This window comes from Motacilla alba, chromosome 14 (genome assembly GCF_015832195.1).
Source record: "Motacilla alba alba isolate MOTALB_02 chromosome 14, Motacilla_alba_V1.0_pri, whole genome shotgun sequence".
NCBI lineage: Eukaryota > Metazoa > Chordata > Aves > Passeriformes > Motacillidae > Motacilla > Motacilla alba.
Genome location: NC_052029.1, coordinates 14,597,228 through 14,624,184, shown reverse-complemented (window position 1 = coordinate 14,624,184; position 26,957 = coordinate 14,597,228). Strand labels below are relative to the sequence as shown.

The 26,957-nt window shown below is 51.9% G+C and overlaps 1 protein-coding gene across 2 annotated transcripts in view; it reads left to right on the top strand.

Moving 5' to 3' along the window:
• CACNA1H (calcium voltage-gated channel subunit alpha1 H) overlaps positions 1-26,957 on the top strand; it is a 156,217-nt gene that overhangs the window by 33,219 nt on the left and 96,041 nt on the right. For both annotated transcript variants that reach the window (XM_038151115.1, XM_038151114.1), the window contains exons 3-6: positions 12,035-12,146; positions 13,636-13,769; positions 17,171-17,268; positions 21,691-21,850. In XM_038151115.1, the coding sequence (XP_038007043.1) occupies positions 12,035-12,146; positions 13,636-13,769; positions 17,171-17,268; positions 21,691-21,850 (504 nt within the window). The remainder of the gene's footprint in view (positions 1-12,034; positions 12,147-13,635; positions 13,770-17,170; positions 17,269-21,690; positions 21,851-26,957) is intronic.

Sequence of the window (26,957 nt, the reverse complement as noted above, 5' to 3'; positions counted from 1 at the left end):
ACAGGGAGGGGTTTGGAGTCCGAGCTTTTGTCTGATTTATTATCAGGGAATTTCGAGGGCCTTGAGAGAACCCCGGAATGGTTTGGGTTGGGAGGGACCTTAAAAATCATCCGGTGCCACCCCTGCCAGGGCGGGGACGCCTCCCACTGTCCCAGGCTGCTCCAACCTGGCCTTGGCCATTCCAGGGACGGAGCAGCCACAGCTCGTCCAGCCAAATTTACCCCAATATCCCATAAAACCCCATTCCAACAAACCACAACCACCAGGCCCGAGCACCGCGTTGCCAAAAACCCTTGCTTTGGGTTGGCCCATTTTGGGTGACCCTCGGAGCTGCTCCTTCCCCCACCATCCAGCCCCTCCACCGAGAGGATCCACGCTCACATTCCATAATCCAGGCTTCCCTACAGATCCAGCAGGACTCGTGGACATTGCAGAAGCTGGGATTCCATAGAACAGGGAGATAAATCAGCAGCTCCTTTGTTTCCCCGTCCCCGCGCCGGGCGCCCCGCGCTCCGGGTTTGTTTAACGGGAGCATCCAGCGGCGCTGGGAGCAGGAGCTGCTCGTGGTGGTTCATCACAGGCAGTAATTGACTGTCACGCCGCTTTTTTCCCTGGTTTTTATTCCCATTATTCATCAGCCGGAGGGAAAAGAGGAGCTGACAGGCAGGGGAGGAAGAGCCAGGGCCTGGCGGGTGCCCGGGAGGCAGCGTGGGTGGCACCTCCCGAGCTGGCACCGAGCCACCCAGGGGACGCTGAGTGACTGCACAGTGGCCACTGGAGACTGGCCCTAGCAATATTTTCCGAGGGTTTCTTGGGAGACAAAAGGCTAATTCCCAAATTTAGCTCCGTCACAATTAACGGGTTCTAATCTGCTTTTTCTGGAAATGGCTTTTTCTTCCTGGGCATTTATTTTTGCCTTCCAAGTTAAATTATCCCTCCACGTGCTTTACAGCTGGAGCATCCAATGAAATTCCAGCCTTTCCCACCTTTTCCTTTCCCATTTTTCCCCCAAATCCCTTTCTCCCTTCCCTGTGCAGCCTCCCTGAAAATGTTTTTTCTTCCTTTTTTCCTTCAAATTCAATCGATTCCTCCACATGTCTTAGAGCTGGAGCATCCAAGGAATTTCCAGCCTTTGCCACCTTTTTTTCCCCCATTTTTCCCCCCAGATCCCTCTTCCCTTCCCTGTGCAACCCCCCTGGAAATGTTTTTTCTTCCCGTTTTTTTTTCCTTCCAAGTTCGTCTATTCCTCCACATGCTTTAGAGCAGGAGCATCCAATGAACTTCCAGCCTTTCCCACCTTTTCCTTTCCCATTTTTCCCCCCAAATCCCTTTCCCCCTTCCCTGTGCAGCCCCTCTGGGATGAGCTGCCCCATTATCCCATCCTGGCTGTGCTTCCCAGTGCTCCTGTGGGACTGAGCTGCTTCCCAGAGATCATCTGAGGCAAGAAAGGCCCAATTAACTGCCCATTCCAGCCCTCCCCTAATTGAGAAGGGAATTGAGGGTTATTTTCGCTCAGTCTGAAGACAGCAAAATATTTTCCTCGCTGGGGAAGTTGTTTGGCACAATCAGAGAGGGAGAATCCAGAAATATTCCAGCTGGGAAGCATCGGGTCATGGCAGGGAGTGAGTTGGTGTTACAGCTACTGCAACATCCTGGGTGGTAAAAAGGGGATTTTGGGATCTAACTCGTGGCTGGAAGAAGCAGTGGCAAATTCCCATGAAGTGCTGAGGGGTTTCTGCTGCTTGCAGCTGGATCTGAGGAATTTTTTTGGGAAGAATTCTGGTTTTCCTGGTGGTGGTGGTGGTGATGCCGTTGTTGTAAGGGTTTGGGTTTTGCTCGAGGCTGGGGAATTTTCTGCTGGATTCACGGTGGGAAGTGGGTTTGTGGATCCCATGGGTGGGGTAGGAAGCTGGAGGAGGACTGGGCAGATGAATCCAAGGCCTGGATGGGCTTGGAGAAACCTGGGAATGGTGGAAGTTGTCTCTGCCCGTGGCAGGGGGTGGCACTGGATGAGCTTTTCCAACCCAAAGCATCCCGGGATTCCCTGAGCTGGACAGAACCAGGCTGGGGACTGAAGCCCTTGAGACGTGCAGGTCCTGCTCTCCAAACTGGAATTTGCAATGGGAAACATGGAAAAGTCAGATCCTGCTGTTCCAGCCAGGAGAGGAGGAATCTGTGGCTGTTCCCACCTCGTTCAGGGCACGGATAAGGACACTAAGGACACGGGAATCTCCTCAGATTTGCTGTTGGATGCCTTGGAGCAGTGGGAGGGACAGGGATTGTCCTGTTCCATCCCAAATCCCCAGAGACTCCTCCTGGGTCCAGAGCCAGTCTGGAATATCCGACCTGGAGTCTGTAGGGACAGCAGTGACCTCCAAACCCCGGTGAGGGCAGGATCCGTGCTCATTAGGGCTGCAATTAACGCTGCTAAATGAGTTTGGGGCCCTGCAGGGCGTCCAGCAGGGCCGGAGCCGCCCAGGTTGGATGAGAAAATCCCAGAGGAGCCACACACGGAAAAGTTCCAAAAACCTGAAGTGTGCCAGGGTCTGCACTTCCCAATGGCCTCGATTTTGGGAGAATCCAGGCTGGGAAAAGCTCCTGGGGCAGCTCAGACACAGCACTGGGGGCTGGAGCTCAGGTGGAAATTCCCGTGAGGAAATTCGGGTGCTGTCTCTGCCACAAGCTCCAACCCTGGATCCCTGCAGCTCAAACCTCCCAGAATTAACCCAGAGAAACGGGATGAGGTATTCCCTGGATTTATTAATGACTGGAACACGGGGCATTATGTTGGAATTAAATCCATGAGCCGTGTTCTCCCCGGGGAGCAGCACAAAGCCTTTCCAAGGATTGCCCTCGTGGCTTCATCCCGGAGCCTCGTCGGATTTTTCCCAGCCTGGCTGTGCTTGGAAATGAATTTATACCTGGCTTATGTTGGGATTTCTATCTGAGAAAAGGAGTTTGGCACAGACAGCTCCAGAAAGTTCAGCCTGAGGTGGGAATTGCTGATTGGAGCTCGTGTTTGTGGCTGGCTGTGCTCAGCCTGGAGCTCTGGGAGTCCAGGGATTCCTTGGGCTTTGATTCCCAGCCTTGTTTTAGCTTTGCTCTGTTACTGAGAGGGGGGAAAAAACCCTGATTTGGGTTGTTCTTCCTGCACACAGAATTCCCAAATTCCAGCTGACAGCTTGGAGTGATTCCCTCTTGGAAATCACCCCCCAGCAGTGCTCTTTGCAAGGAGGAAATGGAGATAACGATCAGTGCCCTGGCAGAACTTGAGAAATCCAGGTTCACCTTTGCTGGGCCATCAATTCCTGTCCTTCTTTGCTTCCTGGGAATTCCTCTCCTGCTCCATCACATCCTCCCCTCCTGCTGCTTCATCCTCACCTTCCATTTCCAGCTCTAAACCTGGGTGAAATCCACAGGGAAATGCTGGTTTAAGTGCTCTGCTGGGTTTGGGCCAGCTCTGGTTGGATTTACACGTGTGCTTGAGCCAGGACTAAACCCGAAGTGCCATCACTCAGGGTTACAGCTCAACATTAAAATATCCATCAGTGCTCAGAGCACAAATCTGCTCCCTGCAGCAGCCTCAGGATGCAAACACGTGGGAAGATGGGACAAATCCTCAGGATTTCCATCCCAGTTTAAAGCCTGGCTCATCCAGGCCTGGCTGGGACCTGTTGCTCTCCAGAGCAAACATCCCTGGAATTTTAAAGCTTTTATAAATTAAAATTCTAAATAATTTTATAAATGATGCTTTGGGGGTTTTCCCCCAATTTCAGGCACCAAGCCTGCCACGATCCCTCCCTAAGGAAACACCCCCAGCCCTGGCACTGCCCTGCTGTGCCAGCTGCACTCCCTGAGCCCCCTGCTAACAAGCAGGGCCTTAATTAGTGCCAGGGCCTTTATTAGCAGGAGGAGGGAGAAGCTACTCCCAAATTCCTCTGGACCCAACCCCACATTTCTTTCCTCATCCCGTGCTCTGCTCCTCCTGGCAGGGACAGGAACCTCCTGCAGGGAAATCCTGGAGATTCTGAGGGACCTGAGGTAGGAGAGCTTTGGGAAAAGGGTGGGGAAAAGGGATTTTGTCACCTCCTTGCAGCTCCCACTCCTCGCTCCTCGTGTGGCACCGCAGCCTCGCCTGTTTGGGTTGCAAACGCTGCAGGGGGAGTTTTTGTCAGGAGCTTTCTTTTATTGCTGTGTGAAAAGAAAAAAAGGGGGGGGAAAAAGCAGCCCAATAACTTTTCCATTAATGCTGAGCTGTGGGAGTCTTTTGTTTGGTGGCTTTGTTTACAAAACCTCTTGGAGCTGAGCTCCGGGAGACCTTCCCTTGGAATTAGGGCTGGAATCGAGCTCGGAGCCATTCCAGGCTTTCTGGGGGGAGTCCCACGTGTCAGCCTGGAGTGGGAATGGATGGGGCTGGGCCTTGCTGGTGTCACTGGGGAGGAGCTGCTGGGATGGTGGGTTTTAGATGGGGAAAAGGAGCTTTTTTTGGGTGATTTATGGAGTGACTGAACTCATGCCTGTGATGGGCACAGATACTTGGGAATTGTGGCGAAGGAAAGCTGGGAAGGAAATCCCATCTCCAGCAGCATTTTTATCCCAGATTCCTCCCCTCAGGATGAGCTCCCAGCCCGTCCTGCTCAGAACCATCTGGATCAGGCCCTCAGTGGGATGTGCATCCCTCTTTTCCAGCTGGCTTTTCCTGGAGATGCAAACCTGGAATTTCGGGTTAGAAACTCCACAGCTGAACCTCTTGTGGCCCAAAAATCTGCTGGCTCCACTCCCTCAGCTCCAAAGGGATGGCCAGGGCTCTTTCCCTTCTGCCAGCTGCACCTTGAGATGGTTTTTTGGTGTTCATTTTTGGGGATGTTCCAGTTGGAGGCTGAAGGAAGAGAGAGCACAGGGAGAAATCCAGGCTGGTGAGAGCTTTTCCTGGTGTGGCCACCCAGGACAGCTCTTGGGTCGCAGATGGCTGCAAAAGTCACTTCCAGGGATTCCTCCCTCTTCCCACTGTGACATCCCGATCCCATCTGGAGGTGGGATTCCAGTGCCTGGCTGGGTGGGAGAGAATTCCAGGGGGGCTCTGCACGAGGAGCTGCCAGAGCACTGAGTGGGGTGTTCTCCATGGGATTTGGGGATATCCAGGGAGCCACAATGCTGCTGCTGCTTGGTGGAACATTTTCAGGTGGAGCAGAGGGATGGGGAGTCCATGGATTTGTCCTGGTGACAGATTAAATCCAGGAGTTAAATCCACCAGGTGGGATCCATGCACAGCTGGACTGGATGATCCTAGCTGGATGCTCCGTATCCTGCAACCCCCAGAGCTTTGGGATAAAACCATCCCAATCCTCATTTTCCCTGAATTAATTCATCCTTCGTCCATTTGGAACCTGCCAAAGATTCACCTCCGGCAGGGAACCCAGTGATTCACAGCTGCCACTGTGGATTTCTCCCCAAATTCCTGCATCCACTCCCTGTGGAGCAGCTCCTGGGAGGAGGTTCAGGACCAATTCCCTGGTTTTGGGGTAGGTTGGATGTGGGATCTGTTGTTATCTGGGATATCCCTGCTGCATCCGCCCGTGCCTCATTTCCTCTGGCACTTGGGGCCGTGTTTGTCATCCGGGCAGAGCTGGGATAAAAGGGAATAAATCCGGAGGGAGGAGAAGCACAGGGAGAGGATGAAAGAGCGTTTGGGGTGAGGAGCAGGGAAAGGCATTACTCACACAGAGAATTAAAGATCAGGAGCCTGTCTGGGATCCCACAGCAGCCTGGGAATCCCCAGGATAGAAACAACATCTCTGGGATGTGTGGGAATGTGTTTATGTTGGGATTGTGCTGCTGCAGCTCAGGGATGTGTCACAGCTCCTGGGCGGATTCAGCCATCCCAAACTCGGCCTGAGAAAAGGAGGCAGAACCTGGGAATCCCTGGGAAATATTTATCCAGGAATCCAAACCTCCAGCAGGGACAGAGGCGGTTTTTGTGACCAGAACAACTCCCCAGGCAGGAATTCCAGGTGGTTCAGCTCCAGCAGCTCCTAGCAATTCCTTTTCTCAGTGGTGTCCGGGTGGAAGATTTGTGGGACCCCACACTGGGCGCACCCCATGCCCAGGGCTGCAGGCTCTGGTCCCTTTTGGGGGATCAAGATTGGGGTTCAGGATCTCTGGGATTCCTTGGAGCTTCAGTGGGATGTGTCCAGCTCTTTCCATTCACCAGCTAATCCAGGATGGGGAAATGGGATGGAAAAAATGAGATTTCCATCCCACCTGGATTTATCAGGGGATATCCAACCACTCAGCATAAGTATGAAGGGTTTGGGGAGGGTGAAAACCCCAAAGTGCTGCACTGGGGTGATCCCAGGTGTCACCTCTGTCCCCAGAATGTGGCACAGGGACCCTGCGTGGCCTCTCCATCCCCTGCCCAATCCCAGGCCACTCCATCCTTGCTGAGCTCGTGGGAATTTGGGGAATACCAGCACTACCAAGTCAAAAATCACAGCCGAGAATAAAGCTGGGCTTAACTTTGAGCTCGTTTAAATGTCAGCCCAAACTGCCCCTGGAATCAAAGCTGCTTCCATTATCCTGAAGAGATAATTGCCTCTGTTCCTCAGGAGGATGTGCCAGGGATCCCACGGGGAGCGTGGAGGCTGTGATTGGGAATTTGAGTTTATTTTCCCCTCTTTTGGTCACTATTGCAGTCAGGGGAAAAATAAACCGAGCCCAAACCCTCTGGGTTTGTCAGTCCATGGAATTGCAGGATGGGAGAGGTGGAACCTGGCAGGGGTGGATGCTGCTGCTGGTGCAAATCCATCCCGGGATTCCTGCTCTTTGGGAATGGCACTGGAATTTCCCCAGCTGAATTAAAATCAAAATGAAAAAAAATCCCAGGATCTCCCTTGGAAAGGGGGGCATGGAGGGGGCAGATCATGAGGAATGCCAGGGTTGTAGGATCATAGGAGTATCATGCATGGAAAATTCCTAAAAATCAGAATCCTGGAATCTCCTGGGCTGGAAGGATCCTACTCCTGGCCCTTCACAGACACCCCGAGATCCAGATGTGTCCTGTGGGTGCTCAGGCAGGGAACAGAAAGCTGGGAAGCTCCGAAATCCTATTTCCTCTCGTCCCTTGTCACCTCTTTAAGCCACACTCCCCCCCAGACCCAGCTCAGGAGCACCGAGGGCTGCGCTCCAGGGTCGGGGCTGTGACTGAGCTCTGCACATCCAGAGCCAGGGAAAAGCTGGGAAAGGAGCTCCTGGAGCACGGCAGGGCCTGGAGGTGATCCCAGTCCCCCGGGCCAGCACGAGCAGTGGGAGCTGGGAGCGCCATTCCCGGGGTGAAAAGGGCATTCCCTGTCTGGAGGCGGCTTTGGCGGGGATTTGTCTCCCGCAGCCCAGCACGTGGCTGCAGCAGATGGTGTGGACAGGGCAGCAGGAACGTGGGGCTGCTGTGGATCCAGCTCCAGCCGGGAATGCTGCCAGCTCCCCCCTGCCCCTGTCCGAAATTTGGGGCCAGGCTGTGCCGGCTTTGCCTTCTCCTCAGTTGTGGCTGTAAAATCCTTCTCTGCTGGGTAGCCCTGGGAAGGATCATTGGGAATGGCACGGGATAAATCCATCTGTCCCTGCGTGTGTGCCCTGGGGTGGCCAGGTGGGCACTGGGAAGGATCATTGGGAATGGCACGGGATAAATCCATCTGTCCCCGGGTGTGTGCCCTGGGGTGGCCGGGTGGGCACTGTCCCTTTTTGCTCTTTGTCACCTTTTCCAGCCACACGCATTCCCAGAGACAGCTGGGGCTGTCCTCAGCAATTCTGGCACCAGGTGACATTTGGCTCTGCTGTGGGCTGACCCTGGGGACAGCAGGGTGACAATTCTGGCACCAGGTGACATTTGGCTCTGCTGTGGGCTGACCCTGCCTCCAAACCCCCATGTTCCTGAACGATTGGCATTATTATTGTCCCTTTTTTTTGCCCCTTGTCACCTCTTTCAGCCACGCTCATTCCCAGGGCCAGCCCAGCTGCAGGGTGGCAATTTGGGACCAGGCTGGGCTGTGTGCCCACCTGGGGACAGCAGGGTGGCAATTTGGGACCAGGCTGAGCTGTGTGCTCCCCTGGGGACAGCAGGGTGGCAATTTGGGACCAGGCTGGGCTGTGTGCTCCCCTGGGGACAGCAGGGTGGCAATTTTGGGACCAGGTGACATTCACAGGACCCCGGTGTCACACCAGGGCCAATCCAGCATCACCTGGCAGAGCCTGAAGGGCTCCTGCTGCCCTTGATGCTGAGCCAGCCTCGGGAAAATCCCAAGCCAGGCTTGACCTCCCCAGCCCAAATCCCGGCCGGGGGAAGGCGGGACGGTGATCCCGGCTGGAAGGGCAGGGTGAGCTCCCGCCCTGGCTCCTCCTGCCCTGGGGGGTTCTGCCAGGTTTGTTCTGCTCTGATCTTTGCTCCCTGACCCGTCCTGCTGTTCCCTGGCTGAGCCGGCCCTGCCTTGGGTTGGCTCCTCCTCTGGATCATCCCCGTGCTTTGTTCATCCTTTTGCTTTGCCGTTATTAACGTGATCATCGTCATTATCATCGTTATTATTATAATTATTAATTGTCATCATCATCACCATAATCGTTATCTGCACTGCTATTTTATTAGCATGTTGTTATTGTATATTACTATTGCCTATTATTCTGGCTTTTCTATTATTTTTGTTTGATTTTGTTCTATTTTATTTTATAAATATTATCAATTTTAAAACAAGCTATTCAGAATAAATTATTATATTCTATAGTACATTATAACCATAAATTATTAGAATTTAAAATAAATTTATATAATAAATTATTATAATTTAAAATAAATTATTATAATAAAGCATTACAACTTAGAATAAAGTATAATAATAAATTATTATACTTTATGAGAATAAATAATAAATTTTTATAATTTATAATCTATTATAAATTTCTTTTTCTCCCCCCTTTTTCTCCCCCCTTTTTCTCCCCCCTTTTTCCCCCCTTTTTCTCCCCCCTTTTTCTCCCCCCTTTTTCTCCCCCCTTTTTCTCCCCCCTTTTTCTCCCCCCTTTTTCTCCCCCCCTTTCTCCCCCCCTTTCTCCCCCCTTTCTCCCCCCTTTTTCCCCCCCTTTTTTCCCCCCCTTTTTTCCCCCCCTTTTTTCCCCCCCTTTTTTCCCCCCCTTTTTTCCCCCCCTTTTTTCCCCCCCTTTTTTCCCCCCATTTTTTCCCCCCATTTTTTCCCCCCATTTTTTCCCCCCCTTTTTTTCCCCCCCTTTTTCTCCCCCCTTTTTCTCCCCCCTTTTTCTCCCCCCTTTTTCTCCCTTTCCCCTTCCCTCATTCCCCACCCGATCCTGCTGCTCTCGGAGGAGCAGGCCATCCCTGGAACGCTCAGGAATTCCCAGGATTTGTGTTTGTATTCCGTGCATTACTCACATCTCAAACCACCCAAACTGAAACTTCCCTTGGCGGCTCCTCCCGTAAACATTTGGGTTTTTTTCTTGGAACCAAACTGGGATTTAGGGCTTCGGGATTTTCCTCAGCCTCGGGACAGATCCATAATAACCAGGATCCCGCCAAATCCCAGGGGTTAAAATCATGGGTTAAGTCTCCAAAATCCCCTGAGTGGCTTAAAAATAATAAGATTATGGGAAAATAGTGCCATGATCTTGCTTCTGTTCAGTTCCTGGGTGTCAGGCCTGTGGCTCCAGCCTCTCTCCCACACGGAAGGAGGATTGGGATTGGGATTCTTTAAATGGAGCTGCTCCCTCTGGAGCACCTGGAAGTTTGGGAATTGTGTCCCTCGTTCCAAGCACGGGAGGAAAGCCGTGGATTTGTCACAGTGGTGATGCCATCCCAGATTTTTTTTTTTTTTTTTTTTTGCCATGTTTATTGCAGGAATATTTGCAGGATTTGGGAGAGGGATGGTGGAGATCCGTAATAACCAGGAGGCTGCCAGATTCCAGTGGATTTGGCAGTGGAAAATAACAGCTTAAAATCCACTGGGTGGCTTAAAAATAATAATATGGGAAAGTAAATTCCATAAATCCCACATGAAACTGGCAGGGAGCTTCCCTGGGAGAGTCAGGAGCGTCAGGAATGGAGCAGCATTTGGGGGCAGAGCCTGGCTTTTGTGGTGCTGCTTTTAAACTCGGGACTAAATTTCGGTCTAAGAGCTGCTGTGGATGCCTCAAAGAAACCAGGAGCCCCTTCCCGAAGGGAATCAATCTGGGAATTGGGAAGCTGGGAATCTGAGCGTGGCCCAGGTGTTCTGAGATGTCTTTTCCCTGGAATTTCTGCCCGAGGAAGAAGCGTTGAGCAATCCCTTTGGGATCCTCTCTGCTCCAACGCGGATCCCCCTTGGCTCTTTCCCTTCCCAAGGATTTGGGAAGTTGCCTGCTCTTCCCGAGCCGCCGTTGCCATGGCAACTGCCGAGTTCCCGTTTTTAGGGGATTTGCCGGGAGGATCCCCGAGGAATTTGTGCCATCCCTCACCTTCCCTGACTCCCCTGCTGGAAGAGTGCCCCGGGAACATCCCCAAGGACGTTCTGTGGGAATTCCCTCTCCGGTCACATCCTTGCTCTTTGTGCTGCTCCAGGGCTATTTTTTTCACCTTTTCCTCCCTTTTTTTTCCTCCTCTGGGGGTTTTCCCATCCTACCAGAATTGGATTTTAGGGAACTGCAAGATTTGACCCCACTGATTTTTGCCTTTTTTTTTTTTCTTTTTTTCCATCTGGATGTGCAAAACCAATTTGAGACTGAAGTTCTGATCTGCTGCAATAAATTTTATCCTGAGTGGATAAAAACCTGAAGGGATAAAATCCCAGATAAAAAATATTCCTAAGGAATAAACATGGACAGTTTTTTATCCAGGAATTGCTGTTATCAGAAGTAATTCAATGTCTGCGCCTCTCTCTGCCTCCCCCAGGTGCGCCTTTGGAAGCACAAAGGTTTATTCACATCCAGATGTTTCCAATTATTTTCCCTAGGAACAGTTCTCTCGTTCCTGCTTAATTTGTGGAATTATTCCATCTTTTTGTGGGATTTTTAATTGTCCTGCCAGCAGCAAACAGCAACTTTGGGCCTATTTTGCACTGATGCAAATCACCACTTCCTACTTAGACCAATTAATTATCGGTTAATGGAGCACCGGCGGTTCCTGTAAGGAATATGAGGGAATTTTGGAGACTGGAGACATCCAGCTGGGAGCCCTTTCCTCCTTTTCCATGGATCCTGAATCCAAACATTCCCATCCTTGGCCCCGCCAGCTTGGCTCTGTTTTGTCATTGTCCGTCAGGATGTGAAATTTGTCGTTCCTGGAGATGTGGGAATGGGGTTGGAATGAGAGGAACTAATTCCCATCAGGATGTGGATCTCAGGGTGAAATCTGTCATTCCTTGAGATGTGGGAATGGGGTTGGAATGAGAACCTCATTCCCATCAGGATGTGGATCTCAGAGTGGAGTCTCTCAGAACCTCATTCCCATCAGGATGTGAATCTCAGAGTGGAATCTCTCCCTTCTGGGGATTTGGGAATGGGGTTGGAATGAGAGGACCTCATTCCCATCAGGATGTGGATCTCAGAGTGGAATCTGCATCCCCTAAGATTTGGGAATAGCGTTGGAATGAGAACCTCTTTCCCATCTCAGAGCGGAATCTGTCCCTCCTGGAGATTCGGGAATGGGGTTGGAATGAGAACCTCTTTCCCATCAGGATGTGAATCTCAGAGTGGAATCTGTCAGAACCTCATTCCCATCAGGATCTGGATCTCAGAGTGAAATCTGTCATTCCTTGGGATTTGGGAATGGGGTTGGAATGAGAGGACCTCATTCCCCCAACTCCAGAGGGAATCAAGGGGAGCAGGCTCGGCGCAAGGAACTGGGCACAGTTCTGGTGGTGGTGCCCTTGCGTTGCTCTCTTGCTGTGGGGTGATTCCCTGCTGAAACTCGGGATTTGGAGCTGGGAGCAGCCCGGGAGAAGGGTTTTGGATGGGAGGAGGGTTGGAGGTGTCCCCTGCCGAGGCTGTGCTGTCCTTAACCCGGCGCCACCTGGTTCGAGCACGTCAGCATGCTGGTGATCCTGCTCAACTGCGTCACCCTGGGCATGTTCCAGCCCTGCGAGGACGTGGAGTGCCAGTCGGAGCGCTGCACCATCCTGGAGGTGAGGACCCCACGGCCCCAGGTCCCTGGGATTTGTGGGATGCAGGGGTGGGATGGCTGCTCTGGGAGATGGGAGCCCCATCCGGTTCCTTTTCCCACAAAGCTGGGATGGGTTTTCCACAAAGCCTGGCCTGTGTGGGATCTGCTCGGGGTGAGCCTGAAGGCTGGTTTGGATCTGCCCCAGCCAGATCCTTTCTCTCCATCCTTAACAAGGGCCCAGAAGTGGGAGGGCAGATCCCACTGGATTCCTTGGACACCACAGAACTCACGGACTCCCATCCCTGGAAGTGTCCCAGGCCAGGCTGGACAGGGCTGGGAGCTCCCACGGAAGTTGTCCCCCCATGGCAGGGTGGCACTGGAAGAGTTTCAAGCTCCTTTCCAACCCAAACCATTCCAGGATTCCATGGAGGGGAACCTCCCTCGCTCTGTCAGTTCCATCCCAGGCAGCTCCTGCTGGGATTGCTCCATGCCATGTGGCACCAGGACTGCCTCTGCCACTCCATTCCCTTCTCCATGAGGAAACAGCGCGGGATGAGCCCATCCCGCTCCCCTCAGCAGGAGAAGTCATTTGGGAATTCTCCCCCATGCAGAGCCCCAGCCCCAAGCTCAGGGGACATCAGGCCTGTCCTTTGTCCCTCCTGGCGTCCCCTCGCTGCCCGCTGGAGCAGCTTTGGAAGCGCATCCCAGGGCACCTGCTGTGTGGGCAGCTCCTCGGCTCCCTGCACATTCCTCAGGCTGGGAATGACTTCCCTCACTCCCGACCCCAAATCACCAACCTGCTCGGCTCCTTTGGATCCCACATCCCTCGGAATGTCCCAGCCACACGGGAAGGTCACTGGGATCCTCCGTGGAATCCCAAACTGGTTGGAAGAGACCTTGAAGCTCATCCAGCTCCATCCCTATCCATGCCTTCCCTATCCCAGGTTGCTCCAAGCCCCGTCCAACCTGGCCTTGGAAATTTCCTGACAGGTTTTAGGCAGGAAAGGGCTGGAAAATCCCCATTATCCTTCCCCTGTCACAGCCTGCAGGAGGGATGGGAGCCCAGAACGTGAGGTGGGAAAGCCTGAACTTCGTTACGGAGGAGTTTGGATGTCAGTAATTGAATTAATTGGACTTACGGAGCCAAATTTCTGCATAGTTTATTAAGGGAAAGTTGATTAATTAACACAAGTCCCTCTCCAGCTTTCCTGGAGCCCCTCCAGGCCCTGAAAGGGGCTCTGAGGTTTCCCTGGAGCCTTTTCCAGGTGAACATTCCCAGTTCTCCCAGCCTGGCTCCAGAGGGGCTCCAGCCCTGTGATACCCTCATGCTTTATCAGGGGATGAACAAAACTTGGGGGCACTTCCCAAGCCCTGGAATGAGCCAGGAGCTGCCAGCACCCTGAAGGTTTGATTTTGGAGTTGGGAGGTGGCACTTTGGTGACGGGAACATGGAATGTCCCCGTGCTGGGAGCACTCAGGGCTGACTGAAATCCTCTTTTCCTGCTCTCCAGGCATTCGATGACTTCATTTTCGCCTTCTTTGCTGTGGAAATGGTCATCAAGATGGTGGCCCTGGGCATCTTCGGGCAGAAGTGCTACCTTGGAGACACCTGGAACCGCCTGGACTTCTTCATCGTCATGGCAGGGTCAGCAACCACCTCATCCCTTCATCCTGAGGGCTGGAAAATCCCGGGGAGCCAAATCCATGCCTTGTCCTGGCTGGTTCTCACAATGCCTCGGCAGGCAGAATCTCCCAAATCTGGGTTTTTTTAATCCTCACCTCAAAACCACGCGGGGTTTGGGGGTGGGTTGTGAATATCAGGCAGAGCTGTGGGGGTTTGGAGCAATCCTTTAATCCTAACGCATCCTGAGCTGTCCCAGTGCTGTTGTCTCCAAAAAAACTCAGCTCAGCCCCACTCCTGCCCCATGCCAGCAGCAGAGTGAGGCAGGGATGGGGTGAACAAGGAGAACTCAGCCCAAAAACCCCATTGGGAAGGCTGAAATCTCAGTGGGAAAAGCTGGCTGGGAGCTCACCCAAATTCCAAACTCCTCCTGGTTTACAGCTTCATTCCATCTCCCCCAGCTGCTGGTTTGTGCAGGATGTGTTAATAAACAGCTCCAAGGATGATCCTCTTGCTTTTGACACCACTTCCCTCACCCCCACAGGGAATAACTGAGTGGAGTAAAAGCTTGGCAAAGCTCAAACTCTTTTTTTTTTTTTTTTTCCCCTGTAAATAAACAGCTTTGGGAAGCCCAGGCTCTCCTACCTGCTCGGTACATCCTGGGAAGGGATGGAAAGCTTTAATTACTGCCTGACTTCTGAAGTCCTGCGTTTCTAATGACCAGCCCGGGGTTAATTAAAACATCCTTGGAATATGTTGGGGCGTTTTTCCCTTTCCATTAGTGCTGTGCCTTCTTCCCTGCACTAATGGGGTTTTGTTGTGCTCTGTGTTATTTGTCTGGAATACAATTAGGAATGGTTTTAGTGCTCTGAATAAAACATGAGCTCTCCTGAGCGGAGCTTCCTTGGAACTCGGGTGCAGTTGGAGAAGGAACATCAGGCACAGCAAAAAAAAAAACCCTAATTATTAATTATTTTTACCTTAATTATGTTTTCCTATAAAGCTGCTGTGGTGTTTAAGGGAGAAGTGGCAGGGGAAGAGAAGGGAAAACTCAGGATCAGCATTCTGATCAAGGAGCTGAGGGTGTTTTTCCATGTTGGATCTGTGGGATGAGCAGAAAATCCCCAGCTCCTCAGAGCTCCCCCAAACCCAGGACTGGGGCACCCCATGGAGGCAGAAGGGCTGAGCCCTCTGCTCATCCTCAGGGGCAGCTTTGGCACCGGGAATTTTGCTGTTGGAATGAGGGTGAAAGTAGCTGGTGAGGCCATTTGGGAGTTTTCCAAGGTTTTTCCCCACCTTCCATGTCTGGGGAGGATGAAAACAGCAGGAGACCCCGCTGGAGGTGTGGCATTACTCAGGCTGGAGATGAGAAGAAGAAAAACCCCTTCCCTGGCTGATCCCAGACCATCTCCAGATGTGAGCCAGACCTGGGACATGATTTCCCACCTTCCCTGGCCAATCCCAGACCATCTCCAGATGGTTTGGGTGGATTTGAGCCATACCTTGGATATGATTTCCCACCTTTCCTAGCTAATCCTGGATCATCTCCAGATGGTTTTGGTGGATTTGAGCCGTACCTTGGATATGATTTCCCACCTTTCCTAGCTAATCCTGGATCATCTCCAGATGGTTTTGGTGGATTTGAGCTGTACCTTGGATATGATTTCCCACCTTCCCTGGCCGCTCCTGGACCATCTCCAGATGGTTTTGGTGGATTTGAGCCATACCTGGGATATGATTTCCCATCTCTCCAAAGAGAGGCTGGAGCTGGGAGTATCCCTGGAGGAGGAGAAGCTGTGCTGAGGGCTGGCATCCACCTCTCACCACCACCACCCTTCAATCCAGCGTGTGCTCCTAAAACTGGAGCTGCTTTCAGCAGGGAACTCACCACTGGAATAACCAAGCTGCTTTTTCCAGTCAGGGGGTGGATGTGCTGAAGTTATTCCGAGGTTTATTGTGATAAAAAGGGAACAAGTGATCAGCAGAGCTTTGTTTGCCCCCGTTCTGCCTCCTCACAGGAGCTGGTTTGCCTCAGCAGCAGCTCCAAAGGGAGCAGGGGAACTACAAAATAAACACAGCTCCCGCCTCCAGCACGGATGGTGTCTGAAGTTCCTTCCAGCTCCCAGAGTCCTTTCATGTTTTCCTCGCCCCAGAAATGTTCCCTGGAACATTTCAAGCCCAGTGGAACTGGCGGGCTCTCCGTCTGCAGCCCAGCAGCTGAGCTGAAAGCTTTTCCCCAGCGGCAGGGATGGTGTTCAGGAGAGCTGAAATCCAGAGGTTCCTGGTGCATCCAGTCCCTGGAGACATTCCAGGCTCCCAGGACATGATTTGGATTTGACAGCTGAAAGTTTGGAGCTGTTGATGGCAGAAGATATCCCAAAGTCTCATGCCTCTTGTTTTTCAGGGTAGGGAATCACCCACCAAGTGCCAAAATTCCCAGCTCCAGCAGATTTCTGTGGGGCTTTTCCAAGGGATTTGGGATTTAGAGGTGGGATGTGAGGACAGGACCCCACTCTTGGCATCCTGGTCCACCCAGTCCCTGGAGATCTTGCAGGGTCCCAGGATAAGTTTTGGGTTTGGCAGCTGTTGATGGCACAAGACATCCCAGAGCCTTGTGCCTCCCCTTTTCCAGTGCAGGGAGTCATCTACTGAGTGCCAATCCATCCAAAATGTTTAGGGGGAGTGGGGAGGAAGAATCAAGGAGAAAACGTTCTTTATTCTTTATAATCAAATGGAAAGCAAGCGATTTGTGCATTTCTTGTTGGTTTGGGTATTCAGGTTTGGTCACAGGAGGAGAGAAAAGCTGGGGAGCAGCTCCTTGTCCTGGAGAGTCAGGGTATCATGGAATGGGTTGGGTTGGAAGGGACCTTAAGGATCACCTCACAGGCAGGGACACCTCCCACTATCCCAGGGTGTTCCCAGCCCCATCCAGCCTGGCCTTGGACACTCCCTGGGATCCAGGGGCAGCCACGGCTTCCCTGGGAATCTGTGCCGGGGCCTCCTCACCCTCACAGGCAGGAATTCCTTCCCAATATCCCATCTAAATTTCCCCTCTTTCAGTGTGAACCCATTCCCCCTTGTCCCATCACCACAATTACTGCTGGAGTTTCCCTCTCCAGCTTCCTTGGAGGTTTCTTCACATCCTGAAAGGAAAATCCTGCTTCCCAAAGTGTTCCCTGTGTTGGCAGTAAGGGCTGGAAGGGGCCTTAAAGCTCATCCCATCCCACCCTCGCCATGAGCAGGGATAACTTCCACCATCCCAGATTGCTCCAAACCCCACCCAGCCTGGCCTTGGGCGCTTCCAGGCGCGTGGAATTGCACCCGTGGAATTGCAACCCAGCAGCCCTGGGCTTGCAGGCAGCGGAGCTTTTCCTGAGCTTTTCCTCAGCGCTTCCACGCTGAGAGCTTTGCTGTTTTCCCTGCAGGATGATGGAATATTCCCTGGATGGCCACAACGTCAGCCTCTCCGCCATCCGCACCGTGCGCGTCCTGCGGCCCCTGCGCGCCATCAACAGGGTCCCGAGTAAGTGACACCAGCTGGGCACGGCTCCGGGGGGCTGGAAAACCACGGGAATGACCCTCCCCACACACACTCACACCTGGATTTCTCAGCTCAGCCTGGGAAAACTGGAAAACCTTGGGAATAAACCCACCCCACCTGGATTTCTGAGCTCAGCCTGGGAAAACTGGAAAATCTTGGGAATAAACCCCCCACACACCTGGATTTCACAGCTCAGTCTGGGAAAACTGGAAAACCATGGGAATAAATCCACCCCCACCTCGATTTCTCAGCTCAGCCTGGGAAACTAGAAAATTTTGGGAATAACCCTCCCCACACCTGGATTTCTGAGCTCAGCCTGGGAAACTGGAAAATCTTGGGAATAAACCCCCACACACACCTGGATTTCTGAGCTCAATCTGGGAAAACTTTGGGAATAACCCTCCCCCACACCTGGATTTCTGAGCTCAGCCTGGGAAACTGGAAAATCTTGGGAATAAACCCCCACACACACCTGGATTTCTGAGCTCAGCCTGGGAAAACTGGAAAATCTTGGGAATAACCCCTCACACACACACCTGGCTGTCTGCTTTGCGTGGCTAATGAGAGGAAATCAATTAATTTAATTTGTAATGGCGAGTTAGAGATCGTCATTATCGTAACGGGTGTTAGCAAAGGGCAAGGGAGCAGGGGACTGACCCTCAGAGCTGTTTTCCAAGGTTTTTGTGACTTTTCTAGGGAAAACAGCTCTCTGGTGGCGTAAGGTAAACAATGTTCCTCCAAAGGAAGGGAAAAGGTCACTTCCAAGAGGGATCTTCCTGCTGGGTTGGTTTTCCCTCCTCAGTGATTGAAGATCTTTCCAGGACTTTATGTTCGGGATTAGCAGCTCAGGAGCTTCCCGTGCTGCTAAAACCCCAGGGAGGGTTTGCTCCATGTGAAACAAAATTGGGATCATCCTCGATAGGAAGTTCAAGTGGCTCCTAAATCCATTTTCAAGTGGCTTCAGCTGCTTGGCTTCTAAATCCAATTTTAAATCCGAGGCACCGCGTTGGAATAATTCCCTGCTGGAATCAGCCAGCTGCTGAGGCGGCCTTTGCAAGGTGCTCGTTCCACAGCAATTCCATCCTTTCCCGACCCAAATCCACCTCAATCCAAAAGCAGCAGCGTTGTGTGGAAATCACAGGGATCCTGGGGAAAAAAAAAAAGAGGAAAAAAAAAGGGATATTTCCTGTTCTGTTGGAGTGAGCCAGCCCCAAATCCTGCCCGGATTCAGCACATCCAGGGACAGCCAAGCAACCTCCCCCAGCAGGGGTTTGATTCTGAGCAAAATGTGAGGGAACAGAGGGATGTTTACACCCAGGAAATGTCTCTCAGAACTCCCGATTCCACAGGGTTGTTTTTTTTTCTGGAAAACAAGGAACAAAAGCAGCGAAGTGCACAGTGAGGCCCTTGGATAAAAACAAGGCCGCAAAAAAGAGAGGCCAAAAGGGGCCCGGAACCCTTTGGAGCTTTGTTTTCCTAACGAGGTTTTGTTGCCAGGGTTTTGGAAAGCACAACCAAGTTTCCCTCTGGGATTTGGGGTTCCAGAGAAGTTTCCCTCTGGGATTTGGGGTTCCAGAGAACTTTCTCTCTGAGATTTGGGGTTCCAGGGAAGTTTCCCTCTGGGATTTGGGGTTCCAGAGAGGTTTCCTCTGGGATTTGGGGTTCCAGATAAGTTTCCCTCTGGGATTTGGGGTTCAGGGAAGTTTCCCTCTGGAATTTGGGATTCCAGAGAACTTTCTCTCTGGAATTTGAGGTTCAGGGAAGTTTCCCTCTGGGATTTGGGGTTCCAGATAAGTTTCCCTCTGGGATTTGGGGTTCAGGGAAGTTTCCCTCTGGAATTTGGGATTCCAGAGAACTTTCTCTCTGGAATTTGAGGTTCAGGGAAGTTTCCCTCTGGGATTTGGGGTTCCAGATAAGTTTCCCTCTGGGATTTGGGGTTCAGGGAAGTTTCCCTCTGGAATTTGGGATTCCAGAGAACTTTCTCTCTGGAATTTGAGGTTCAGGGATTTTTCCCTCTGGGATTTGGGGTTCCAGAGGTTTCCCTCTGAGATTTGGGGTTCAGGGAAGTTTCCCTCTGGAATTTGGGGTTCCAGAGAAGTTTCCCTCTGGGATTTGAGGTTCCAGAGAGGTTTCCCTCTGGGATTTGAGGTTCCAGAGAAGTTTCCCTCTGGGATTTGAGGTTCAGGGAAGTTTCCACCTCAGCACCATCCATGCCGTTCCCAGCTCTGGGACTTGGCACTGGGATTTTCCAGCAGATAAAATTTACAGCTGGACCAGAAGAGATGAACCTGGTGCTAAATGCAGGGAAACAGGGAGAACCAGCCTGGAGATTTCTCCCTGGGATTCCTGGGCTCTTCCCTGGGATGCAGCCAGCACCATCCGCTCGTGGCTTCCAGGCACAATAAATTCACCCACGAGATTCCTTCAGCTCAATGCAGTTTGTTAAGAAAAGAAAGAAGAACCCTGGCCAATAAAAACATCATTTCTATTAGAAATTATTCCTTCCAAACCACTGGAAAATGGAATTCCTGCAATTTATTCACTTGGCAGGGGCTGCAGTCAGGGATTTTTTTTCAGCAGTGGTCACTAGGTTGTTTTTTTTCTCAAATCCATTTCACTGCTTTATATTTATTTTTTAGATTTCTTTTAATATTTCTTTTTATATTTTTAAATATTTATCTTTATATTTATTTTCTATATATTTTTATTTATCTTTATATTTATTTTCTATATATTTTATATATTTTTATATATTTTTATGTATATTTTGGGTGGGCTTTTTATTTTTAATTTTATTTTTGTGTATCTTTAAAATTTATTTTTTCTGCTGGGGGGTTTAGACCAGGCATCCCACGGAATGGGGATGAAAATCCTGCTCCTCGTTTCAGCCTCGGTGATGCTCTTTTCCCATGGCACACTCAGCATTCCAAGGAGAGCCTGGGGTGGCTGGAGAACAGCTGGATTCAATCTCTGGGATGATGCCATTAAACAACCCCAAATACCAAAAGGAGCTGAGCAGAAAAAAAAATTGTCTGGCACGGGGAGAGAAATTTTACCCATTTTTGGAAAAAAATGGGAGGAAATCAGTGAGAGAGGGGAGGAAAAAATGGGAGAAAATCCCAGCACCATCTTTCCGGTGGGGATTGAGTGTGTCCTTGCTTTTCCTGAGATGGATTTGCCAGGAAAATGTGGGATTGGCCCGAGGGGGGTGGCAGTGCTGGGCAGGGCCAGGGTTGGATTTGAGGAGCCTGGTGTGTCCCTTCCCACTCTGGTATTCCAAGATTTTGTGACAGGACACATTGGGAAAAACCACCAGGAATTCCAACCCCCTTTGGGAAAAACCACCAGGAATTCCAACCCCCTTTGGGAAAAAACACCAGGAATTCCAACCCCCTTTGGGAAAAAACACCAGGAATTCCAACCCCCTTTGGGAATAACCACCAGGAATTCCAACTCCCTTTGGGAATAAACACCAGGAATTCCCATCACCTTTGGGGAAAACCACCAGGAATTCCAACCCCCTTTGGGAATAAACAGCAGGAATTCCAACCCCCTTTGGGAATAACCACCAGGAATTCCAACTCCCTTTGGGAATAAACACCAGGAATTCCCATCACCTTTGGGGAAAACCACCAGGAATTCCAACCCCCTTTGGGAATAAACACCAGGAATTCCCATCACCTTTGGGGAAAACCACCAGGAATTCCAACCCCCTTTGGGAATAACCACCAGGAATTCCAACCCCATTGTCAGAAAGTTCCAGGTGGGATATCTGGCATGGAAATCAGCATTTCCCTGGCGCCAGAGGCTGGAGGAACTCGGGGTTCATGGAGAGCCTCGTGTGAGGTGTGGGATTGGTGGGAAGGTCCCCACAGCCTCTGCATGAGGAGGGAAAGGGAGCAGAGCTTTCCTTGGAGGCAGTAACCTCCTTGGAGGGAAAGCATCCTGCTTTCCATACTCAAAAAACCCCGAAATTTCCCCTCGTTTCCAGCAAGGAGAGGAGTTCTCCCTGGAAAAGGAACTGTCTGTGGTGCAGGCCCAGGCTCTGTGGTTTTCAGGGGGACAATTCCTGTGATCCATGAGAGGAGTTTGCCATGTTTACAAATCCATATTTTAACAACTCCTCCAGAGGCTGACGATTCCTGGGAGCATTTCTCCAGGAAAAATTGTCTTGCAGGTTGTGTGTCCTTGAATGAAAACACCTGGAAATCCCACTCTTGGATCCACCCTCTGGATATCGCTGTTATTCCCATTTCCTGCCAATCCTTTGGCATTTTCACCTCCCTTTTCAGCCTCAGCGTTTAGGGGAAAACACCAAATCCTGATTTTTCTGCCCTGGCTGCACATCCAAGGTGGGAATAGTGATTTGTCCCCGTCCTGACGTGGTTTTCCCTTCTCCCCCAGGTATGAGGATCCTGGTCACGCTGCTGCTGGACACTCTGCCTATGTTAGGCAACGTCCTCCTCCTCTGCTTCTTTGTCTTCTTCATCTTTGGGATTGTCGGGGTCCAGCTCTGGGCAGGGCTGCTGAGGAACAGGTGCTTCCTAGACAGGAATTTTGCCATGTAAGTACAACAAAAGGAAAAATTCTCTACCTTTTTTTTTTTTTTTTCCCTTTTTTCTCCACATTTCTCTCCCTTTTTCTTCCTTTTCCAGCAGGGGATTTTTTCCGGCCCCTGCTGGAAAAATCCCAGCGCTCAGCAGGGTCCTTTTTTTGTCTGGAAAAAAATCCCATTTGTCAGCAATTTCCTGAGGGTTTTGTGAATTCCTGCTGCACCTGAAGGACGAGGATGGGATTAGCTCTGCCTGAGATCCCTGACTCTGGGAGCTGGGGGATGTAGAACAAACTCCCAGCTCTCCAAACAGCTCAGGTCACCGAGCACACCCCAACCCCTGGCAGGGGCTGGTGATTGGGAGACGCAGCTGAAACCCAGAGATAAATCCTTGTCAGGGATTTAAGATAAGAAACTGGATGTGAGAAGCATTCAAATCATTTGGACACAGCTCTGAGCGTGGGACAGGCACTGGGGACGGGCAGGGCCTGGAATCATGGAATTGTTAAGGCTGGAAAAAACCTCCAGGATCATCAAACCCAACTTGAAAGAGGCAAAATTTCATTTGGGTTCTTCCAGGCTGGGCAGTTGTGTGGAGCAGCCCCTCTGATAATAAACCTTCATGGCCCTGCTGAGCCTCAGTTGGACCCCCCAGCCCTGCCCAAGGCCCAGCTGATCAGTTTAAGCCCAGCCCAGGCTCTTAGTCCTGGCTTGGGCTGTGCTGCTGGTGTTTGTCTTTGCTCCTGAGCTCTCTGGATCAATCCTGGATCTGGCTCATCCTTTGGACCCTGCTGCCAGCCCTGGGCTCTTCCTGCTGGGCTCAGAGCGGGATCGAGGAGGTGCTGCTGGAGCTGGGATGCCTTTGGGGCGTCCCAGGCTTTGGGGTGTCCCATCCCTTGCTGCTCCCTGAGCTGGGGCTGTTGTGCCCCTGCCCCTTCCCGGAGTGAGGACACACCTGGATGAAAACCAAGAGCAGCCAGCACAGAAAAGGGGGGTTTCCCTGGGAAAAAATCCTTCCAAAGGCTCCTGTCAGAGATGCCAGCAGCTCAGAGGTGAGGAAATGCCCCAGCCCAGCTCTTAGGGCAGCTCTAACTCTGCGAGAGGAGATGGAGCCTGTAATTACATCCCTGGGTAATCATCTGCTGTCTGCGCTTGGAATGTCTGCAAGACAGGCACGGATCATCCCTCAGGTCCTGCTCCTGCCTCTCACCGCTCATCCTGGGGCTCCCTCAGCCTCTCCCTGTCCTCTGGACCAGCTCTGGTGGCTTTTATTCGTCCCAGCAGAATGGAAAATCCATGAGCCAGCCACGGGTGCGATCCCACCCCCGATACCCCAAACCCTCTCCCGCACCCCCAGCATCAACTTCCCGCTCACCAAACCCCTCCACGCTCAGCTCCACCCCGGAGCTGCCCTTCCCAAGCCCAAACTGTGCCGTTCCAGCCCTGCTTGGGTGGCCCCGTCGCTGTAATTAATGCAGCGAGCCCCTCTCGCTCTCTCGGAGCGGGGTTTTTAAACGCTCGGTGACTCTCTGCGAAGCGCAGCTTTCGGGATGAACCACGGGGGAAGCGCTCGCTAAGCGCAGGCATTAAGCAGCGGTTATGTAATGGCCATTAGCAGCATCAGAGGCCTCGCAGGATTTTCTTATCGGGGCTCGCTCCTTGTCAGGGAAGGTTTTGGGATGAGCTGTGTTTGAAGGGGTTTGTCTGGGATCGCCTCCTTCCCTCTGGGATGGCTTCTGCCACCCCCCAGCTCTTGGGCTCTGGGTTATTGTGATGGAAGGTGCTGCATTCCAACGGAATTTGGGGAAACGGGGGTGCCCATGGGGCAGGAATATTCCAGCTTCCAGCTGAGTGTCAGCAGGAGAAATGCGGGGTTCTCTGGTGCCTTCACCCGGACTGGTGCTGCTGGGTTGGGCTTTTTGCATTAATTTTAAATTTAGAGAAATCCAGCAAGGTTCCAGCTATCCCTATTTCTTGGAGCTCGGTGGGGAAGTTTTAGGGTCGCAGGATTTTCTCATCAGGGCTTGCTCCTTGTCAGGGAAGGTTTTGGGATGAGCTGTGTTTGAAGGGGTTTGTCTGGGATCGCCTCCTTCCCTCTGGGATGGCTTCTGCCACCCCCCAGCAGCTGGGAGAGGTGAATTTGGGAGGCTCTGCCCAACTCCTGTGATTTATTGTGATGGAAGGTGCATTCCAAAGGAATTTGGGCAAACGGGGGTGCCCATGGGGCAGGAATATTCCAGCTTCCAGCTCAGTGTCAGCAGGAGAAATGCGGGGTTCTCTGGTGCCTTCACCCTGAGTGCTGCTGCTGGGTTGGGCTTTTTGCATTAATTTTAAATTTAGAGAAATCCAGCAAGGTTCCAGTCGCTGCATTTCCAGCTATCCCTATTTCTTGGAGCTCGGTGGGGAAGTTTTAGGGAATCCAGATGGAACTATTCCCATTTCTTAAATAATTTCTGACTCATTCTCTCAACCCAGGCGTCAGGGCATGGTTCCCCCCTGCAGCAGCTGTTAACACACCAGCAGCAAATTGTAAAGGGAAAAAGGGCATGGAATGACCTGGAAAACACTTCAGGGCTCCATCTCCCTGCTGTTGGACAGGTCATGGAATCCTGGAATGGGCTGGCTTGGAAAGGACCTTAAAGATGTTCATTCCACCCCCTACCATGGGCAGGGACACCCTCCCCTGCCCCGGGCTGCTCCAGCCCAGCCTCAAACACATCCAGGGGTGGGAAATCCACAATTCCTCAGGGCACAGAGCTTTCCCAGCCCTTCGGGAGGCTGGGAGGGGCTGGGGCTGAGATCCTGCCTCTGATTTCCTCCACAGCCCTGGAGACAGGGAAAACCTGAATTATTGGAGGGTCTCCCCTTGGTGCTGCTGCCAAACCCTCCCAGCTGAAACCAAAACTGCTTTAAACTGAGGATCTGGACAAAATCCAGGGGCCAGCAAGGCAGGGTCCTAACCCTACATTTTCTGGATGAAAGGAGGTGTGAGAGAGCTCCCAAGCAGCTGCTTCAAACCCTGCTGTGTTCTGCCCTGCAGCTTCCTGAGCCTTCAGCTCTTCCAGAGGCATCAGATGGAAGGACTGACTTTGATTTTTGCCATCATTCTTCTTTCCCCATGGAAACCTTTTCTTTTCAATCCCCCTTGAAAGTTGGCAGCTCCGAGTAAAGCAACTATTTTTATGTCGAGCGCATTGTGAGAGAAATTTGGGGACTTTTTGGAGGTGCATTGGGAATTTCTGCTTTTCTCTCTCTGTCTTTCAGAGCTGTGCTGTTACTGGGCTGGAATGAGGTTATTTAAGGATTTCTAGTGGGGGTTCTGAAGGAATTGCTGGGCTGTTGCAGGAGTGGGTTGGAATTGGGTCTCTGCTCGTTGGGACATGGGAGAACCTCTCCCTCCTCGCCCAAAGTGATCCTAAAAAACCTGGAATTGCATGGGACAGCAGCTCCAGGAGGGGCTGTGAGCGATGCCAGGAGATCCTGGCACTGGGAGCTGCAGGAGAAACTCCCCGAGGATCCTTTGGTGGGAAGGAGGAAGGTTTGGTGAGCCGGGGTGGGAAGGACGAGCAGAGCCAGCAGCTCCTGGGTGACATCTCCAGGATGGTTTTCTCCCCCTCGGGCTCCTTCCCACCCTCCTGAGCTGCTCCCGGTGGAAATAAAGGAACTGGGTCAGGCCCTGCCCGTCTGGGCTCTTCTCCTGGGGCTGCTCCTGTGTGCTGGGATGCAGAGCAGCGCTTTCCAGGCTGGGAGCCTTTCAAGGAACTCAGTGGCTCGGAAGCAGGAGAGGGGAGGGAGCTGTGGAGGGTTTTGTGCTTCTCCGCTGCCTCGGGACACTCGTGGTGTGAGTTCTCAGTGTGGATTAACTCGGAGTTGTTCTGCCTTCAGCTCCTGGGAGCGGGCTCAGGAATTTGTCCCAAAGGTGTTGGATTGCTCCTGGTGGAGCTCAGCAGGGAGAGCAGGGAATTCACCCCCAGTGCTGAGCTCCTGCCACCTTCTCCCTCTGCTCCCCCAGCTCAGCTGTGCTCCGGTGGTTGGGATGTGTGCATGGGACGGATGGGCTGGGAAAACTTCCCCTGGGGGAGGCTGGAGCAGAGGATCATCCAGTAGGAGTGGGGGGAAAATGGATTTTCCTGCCCCTCTGTTGTCCTTCCTGGGGACACGTAGAGGGACAGAGAAAGGGGAATCCAGGAGATGTGCAGGGAGCAGGGTTGGGAAGAGCTGCTGGGAAAGGGGTGTTAATCCTCTCTGATGGGATAACAGATCCACCCTGGGGCTTGGCTTCTCCTCTCTTTCCCCCAGAGCTCTCCTGATTAGTGGGTTCATTAGCACTAATGAGTGATTTGTCTCTACCTGTTGGCAAGGAACAGGGAAGTCAGGAAGAAGTGGAAGGCCCTGGCAGAACTCATCCATTTATCTGGGGGATATCGGGGATTCCCTCATTCTGCAGCATTTTTGTTTCTCATTCTTGCTCTCCTTCCTCTTTTCCCCTTTTGATTTTGCCAGGAAAAAAAAAAAAAAAAAAAAAAAAAAGAGGGAAAAGGTTTTAAGAAAAGGTCTGAAATTTGCAGAGTTTGCTGCCAGTTTGGGTCTCTTGCCCCCTTACTGGGTGGTGCTGGAGCTTCCCACAGGAGTGGCTCCTTCCCAGGGGGAAGGACCGGGAACAGGGAAAGGCTGGGCACAAAGTGCCCCCCAGGTGACTGCTTTTGCCATAGGGACAGCTTTTAATTCAGAAATTATTTTGTAGGCAGCTGCAAAAGCGAGGAGAGCAGAGGAAAGGGAGGATAAAATCCTTCAGGCAGCAGCAGAACCGAGCCAGGCTTCACCCACCCCTCCCAGCAGAGCTGGGCTTTGTTCTCCTGCTGGGATTTTCCTCCCCAGCCACCAAACTGCTCCAGATCCGTGCCCAGATCTCCTCTGTGCAGCTCCTTCGAGCCCAGCCCGGGGCTCTGTGTCCTCAGGGAGCCATTCTTCATCCCAAAACTTCCCAAATGGAGACTCCTGGGATGCACAGAGCCTCTCCAACTGCGGGTGCCTCATTCCAGTGGGATGGGTACTGATCCTGTAGTTTTGGGAGTTAAAGTCACTTCTCAAGTGTCTCCTCTCTGCTCCTTGCTTCTTT